This window comes from Echinops telfairi, unplaced genomic scaffold (genome assembly GCF_000313985.2).
Source record: "Echinops telfairi isolate 266 unplaced genomic scaffold, ASM31398v2 ScPeMD7_7469;HRSCAF=8507_1, whole genome shotgun sequence".
NCBI lineage: Eukaryota > Metazoa > Chordata > Mammalia > Afrosoricida > Tenrecidae > Echinops > Echinops telfairi.
Window position 1 is genome coordinate 49,940,963 of NW_022111373.1, and position 6,292 is coordinate 49,947,254.

General features: G+C 44.7%; 1 protein-coding gene across 2 annotated transcripts in view; it reads left to right on the forward strand.

Moving 5' to 3' along the window:
• Positions 1-2,096: 2,096 nt before the first annotated feature.
• Positions 2,097-6,292, forward strand: part of RIOK2 (RIO kinase 2) — a 33,077-nt gene continuing 28,881 nt past the window's right edge. For both annotated transcript variants that reach the window (XM_004703472.2, XM_045285362.1), the window contains exon 1: positions 2,097-2,209. In XM_004703472.2, the coding sequence (XP_004703529.1) occupies positions 2,144-2,209 (66 nt within the window). In that variant the 5' untranslated portion in view covers positions 2,097-2,143. The remainder of the gene's footprint in view (positions 2,210-6,292) is intronic.

Consider the following 6,292-nt stretch of genomic DNA (forward strand, 5'->3'; position numbering starts at 1 on the left):
GGGCACCCTATAGAGCATAACTGCCCCTCTGGGTTGACAAGACTGTTAAATCTCTATGAGAGCATACAGCCTCATCTTGGTAGGTTTGAACCGCTGACTTGCAGTTAGCAGCTCACTACATAGCCCACTATGCTACCAGGGCTCACTAAAAACAACATCTAAATGGCTTATTTGTGTTTTTCTCTAGAAAATAGTCATTCCATTCCTTTGACAACATTTCATTTTTATGATTTAATATAAATTAATTAATTACTACCCACTGTCGGTTTGCCATATTGCATGTTTCTGTAATACAGGAATCTATGTCATCAAGTACTTCAAACACCAACAGTATCACCCATGGTGGACAGATTTCAGCTGTCTCCAGATTGAGGCAGGTTAGGAGGAAAGGCCTGACAATCTACTTCTGAAAAATCAATCAGTGTGACCCTATGGATCACTACAAAATACTGGCCAACATAGTGTCAGGGAGATGAGCCACTTTAGAAAATGAGCCCAGTCCAAATACTCAGTGGTCACAACAATGAATTCTAACAATCCAATAATCCTGCAGGACTAGGCAACATTTCCATCGATTTTATATGGGGTCACCATGAAATGGAGACAACCGATGGTAACCAGAGATATAAATTACAGAAAGGAAAAGCTCATTTAAATGGAGCTTCCCATTAGTTGGGCATAGATCATCAAAGACTGATTGTGTGGGGGTAAAGAGATGCCAAAGGTTTAAGTGTAGAGGAGACAAAGATTGCTCCACTTTTTGTTCTGCGATTTCAAAACGGAAGAGCAAATCACAGCAGTCAGGAGGAGATTCCAATGTGCTGTCTGCCTCCAAAACCAGTGTTTTATAAGAGCAGGTTCCATGTTAGGACTAAGCAACACACACGAAGGGTGGAAAATAGAAACTGTAAAGACTGAATTCCCTAGTTCGCATTAAAATGTTCGTGTAGCGGCCAGGACAGAAACTGAACATCCGTGGTGGGGATAGGGTCAAGTCTGAAGTGAAGCACAATTCTCCATCGGGAGTAAAGAGCTCTCTCGGGTGGTGCCTTGGCTAAAGGGCTTCATTGCTAGCCCACAGGTCCACTTATGGACCTAACTCGTCAGCCCTCCCGGGAGGAAAATGTGGCAAACTGTTTCCATAGAAACCCTAGGAGGTACTTCTCTGCCCCAGGGTCGCTATGAGTCGGGCATTACACTTTGCATGGTAGTGTAATGTGTCGTGTTGAAACGTTTAAAATATAAACAAACAAAAGCCTCACTGCCATCGAGTTCGTTTTGAAATAGTTCGTAACATAAGATAAAACACAAACACTACGGTACAAGTCTTGTGGCTAGCCTGACAGCAGCTGTCATCGGGCCGGCAAGGTGGGGTATCCGCATCCTCCAGCTCAGGTGTACCCTGAACAAGTCCCGCAGCAGTTCGCCACCTTTTTGTTGGGTAAGCGGCGTTGAAGAATCCCTAACGCTCTTCAAGTGCTAGCGACACAGGACCGTCTCTAAACCATCCAAATGCCCGATTTTCTGAAAACGCGAGTGGACCCCAGAAGAGCAATACGCGCCACATTGGACCACGAGTCCACGCCCGCCGTGGACCTCCACGCCCCACGAGGCGCCGGCGCCCTGGGTGCCCGAACCACGCGGCCCTGTCCGAGCAGGCGCGATCAGCAGTAGGCGGCCTTTGGTCTCGATTGTCACCTTTATCTAGTCCCTGCCTTCTCGACTTCCCCTCTCTGTTGTTGGAAGTCCCTTCGCCCGGAGCAGGAGCTGCTGTTGGGACGGAAACGTGCTGCTCGCACTGCAGTTACCTCTTGGTCTTCCGAGGCAGGGCGTGTCACCTGGGCGGAGGTCCTGACAGAGAAAAGCAACTTTAAGATCTCATACTGTAGAGAAACTTTACAGTTCGCCAACTCAGTCACATGACAAAAATCATTTAAAATAAAACACAAGACTAGATCCTTCGCAAGGCACAAGCATCGTTTTTCAAACGTCGTTTTCTTTTCCCATGTAACGGAGACTACTTACTAACAAGGACCTGGAACAACCGGCGACGCGTGCGCGTTCCGCCGGACTAACCCGAGAGTGAAAGGTTGCCGTGCGGCCGCGTCTGTACTCCGCTGGAACGTCCTCCGCGTTGGCCGCCATGGGGAAGGTGAACGTGGCCAAGCTGCGGTACATGAGCCGGGATGACTTCAGGGTCTTGACCGCGGTAAGGAAGCCTCCTCTGCCCTCCTCGTTCCACGCCGGGCCCCCTCTCCCTGTTGCCCAAGTTTGCCGGGAGCCGCGCGCACGGGCCTGCCTCCGAACGCCCCAGGGGCCTAGAGTTGGGGCGCGGGGAGCGCACTCGCGAGACAGTCTCAAGACTGGAGACTTGATCTTGCCGGGGGACTTAACTTTTCCCTCAAATACAGCAAACATCTCCCTCTGCTCTCATTCTGCTCGCCTTGCTCGTAAAGCAACCACGCTTGCTTCTGTGCCCCGGCGCTTCCGACCAGGCGTGGGAGAACGAGACGTCGCCTTGTGAATTCACTTAGGTGAATTCATTATTCACAAACGCATCGTTTATTTCAGTCAACGTATGTTTGCCGGGCTGTTCGTAGCCATTGTTTTTCAGGGGATTGACCTGGCATCAACACTGGAGGTAGGCGGATTGTAATGAAGTAAACGGATAAGTGAGCAAGGCGGCACGACAGGATAGTGAGGGCCTTGAAGTTGTGAAAGGGACGACGGAGTAGGAAGGGTGGTGCTGCAGGGGAGTCTACTTTTAAATCGGTCTGACCCAGAAGGCTTGTGTGTCTATAACCAGCCTTGTTAGCCGCCATCCACCCAGCTCTAATCCATAGCTACCCTGTGTCTACCAGACAGCCCTGCGCCATCCTCCCAATCTTTGCCCTGTTTGTCAATCCATCTCTTTTAAGGATCCCCGCCCCCCCGCCCGCCCTTTTCCTTGCTCCTCTACTTTACCAAGCATGACCAGCCCTTCTCCAAGGACTAGTCCCTCCTGATAACAAATCCAAAGTACTACGAAATATTCTAGCAGTACTCCTTACAAAACGCGCTCGTTGTTCTGGTAGTCTGTCATTCGTCCAATATTGCTCCCACCACCATACTTCAAAGGCATTCTTTGGTCTTTCTTATGCACGGTCCAACCTTTAAGCCATTGGAAACACTATGGGACAAGTACACCTTCGTCTTTTAAATAACATTTTGCCTTTTAACACTTTGCAGAGGTCTTTAGAGACATATTTACCTAATGCAACATCGTTTTATTTCTTCATTGCTGCATCTTTGAGCGTTGATTGTGGTTGCAAGTAAAATGAAATCCTTGACAGCTTTCATCTTTTCTCTTGTCATCATGATGTTCCTTACTTGACTGGTTGTGGAGATTTTTGCTTTCTGTTTGTTGAGGTGTAATACATATTGAAGACTGTATTCTTTGATCTTCAGTAGTAAGTACTTCAACTCCTCTGTTTTCAGCAAGCAAATTTGTATCATATGCATATCACAGGTTTTTGATAATTCTTGCTCTTACTCTGGTACTTTATACTTCTTAGAATCCAGCTTCTCAGAATATTGGCTCAGCATACCAAAACCAAAAACACCCACTACTATAGAGTTGATTCTAAATCACAGTGGTTTCCAAGATTCTGAATTTTTATAAGACCTGGCAGCCTCATCTTTCTCCCACAGAGCAGCTGGTGAGTTTGAACCATTCGCTACCTAACCCACAGCACCACCGGGGCTTGCCACGCAGATTGAATGGTGAGAAGATAAAATAGCTTTCCTGGTTTTCAACCGTGCACTCCCCTTGTTTTGTTTGAATGATTGCCTCTTGGTTTATGTACAGGTTCCACATGAACACTATTAAGTATTCTGGAATTCGTATTATTTGAAGTATTAGCCATAGTTTGTTATGATCCACACAGTCAACTACCTTTGCACAGTCAGGTAAACAAACACCGGTATTCTCAGCTATCCTCTGCTCTGAGCCAAGATTTATATGATGCAGTGATAGCCCTCTTTTTGACATTCTCGTCAGAATCTGGCATGAATTTCTGACAGTTCCCTGTTGATGCACTGCTGCAACTGTGTTTTGAATTATCTTCAGCATTTTGGTTATTTGTAATATTAGTGATATTATTTGGCAGTGTCTGCATTCTGTTGGATCATCTCTTGTGGACTGAACATGAATTTGGATCTTTTCCAGTCTGTTGGCCAGATAGCCGTCTCTTCTAAATTTCTTGGCATAGATGACTGCGCACCGCTAGCTCGGAACCTGTTTGTTGAAATATTTCATTTGGTATTCCATCAATTCTTGGAGCCTTGTTTTTGGCTAATACCTTTAAGCTTGGGGCTTTTTTTTCTTTTCCCAGTGTCATTGGTTGTTAATCATATGCTACCTCCTGAAATGGTTAAATGTTGACTAATACTTTTTGGTACAGTGGTTCTGTAGTCCTTCCATCTCCTTTTGATACTTCTTATGTGTTTCAGTATTTTATCATTTAAATTTAGAATCATTTAAAATTGCAACCTGAGCCTTGAATTTTTTTTCTTAGCTCTTTCTGCCTGAGAAATGCCAAGCATGTTCCACCCATTTGGATTTAAAACGCCAGGCTTTTGCAAATTTCATTATAGTCTTATTACCTTAAAATCTTCTCTTCGGCTTTGTTACATCACCATTTCTTGCATTCACTTTAGATAGCCTACATTTGTTTCACAGTCTCTTTTGACATCTCTTTGGTGTTTTCTTTCTTTTCTTTCTCTTTACCGACCATTTGATTTCATCATTTATGTTCTTTATGTTTGATCAATTTCAGAGAGTAGAAGTTTGTAACAACTTCATTTTCTCCTCATCCTTGACATTGATGGTTAATATGTAAATTTGAATAATAGTCATGCGACCTGGCTTCCTGCTAACCCATTGCCATTGAGTTGATCCCATCTCTGCGACCTATATAGAATTTGCGAGACTAAATCTTTACAGGAGCAGTTAGCCTTATCGTTTCCCCTCTTAAGCTGGTGGGCTTGAACCCCCAGTGCTGTGGTTAGCAGTCCTACACGACCCACAGCTCCACTGGGGCTGCTTGGGCTTCCTTACAGGCATATGAATATCATGCCAGCAGTGTACTTCCGGACCGATCTTCACATGTCCTTTTTTAATGCTGCATGTCATGCCATTCCTCTCCAGTTAGTCATTCCCAGCAGAGTAGACCAGCAGATTATCAGATTCAAAGTGGCCAGTACAGTTTATTTTCGTTCGCTAACACCTCAGATATCCATTTCTATGTGTTCCGTTTTCATTTTGATGCTGTCCAGTTGTCCTAGATTCATATTTCATACATTCTCTTTTTATTGCCAATGGATGATTGCAGCTTCCCGCCTCCCCTCATTTTGAGCAGTGCCACATTAGCAAATGAAAGTCTTTAAAGCTCGGCTCCACCTACATAATTCAAATGGACTCTGCTAAGGAGGCAGCTCTTTCCCATTCATTTTTCAAATGCCTTCCAACCTGAGGAGCTTATCGTTCTAGACTGTATCAGACACTGCTGTTCATTAGGTTTCTTTGTGGCTCATCTTCCCAAAGTAAACCACCACCTCACCTCTGTCCATTTATTGTCCTGTAGCTTGTGTGTTGCTCTGATGCTGGAAATTATGCACCATTATTTCAAACACCAGCAGGGCTACCCCATTTCCAGACTTAAGACAGGATAAGTAGAAAGAAGAGGTGCTCCATTTCTGGAACGTTAAGCCACATACCGACGTCTACAAAGTCTTAAGAAGAAAAACTAACTGGCACTTGTTAGGACATTCATATTTGCCAAATAAAGAATGTATGAGAGATAACTGAAAACTTGGCAGTTCAAACCCACCAGCCTCTCTGCAAGAGAAAGATGATGTTATCTGTATCAGGAAAAATTTGCAACCTTGGAAGCCCTATTTAGGGTCACTCTAAGTTAGCAATGGTAGTGGTGGATTGTTAGGAGTGCAGGGAGTTAGAGGAGGAAGAGTAAGATGGAGACAGCCCCGTGAAGTTCATGGAAGACTTGTTGGAGGTTAGAGGTGCAAAGACTCTTAGACAGGAAATGCCTTGGAATGTTTGAGTAATGGAAAGGCAGGTGTGCCTGGGTCACAGTGAACCAGATACTGATGGGTTGCAAAAGGTCATGTATTACTTAACCTAGCAAACATTGGTAAGAATGTCCAATGGATTCTAAGTATGAGCTAAGCCCCAAATGATTCTTTTTTTTTTTTTAAATCATTTTATTGGGTTCCTACAACTCTTTTCACAATC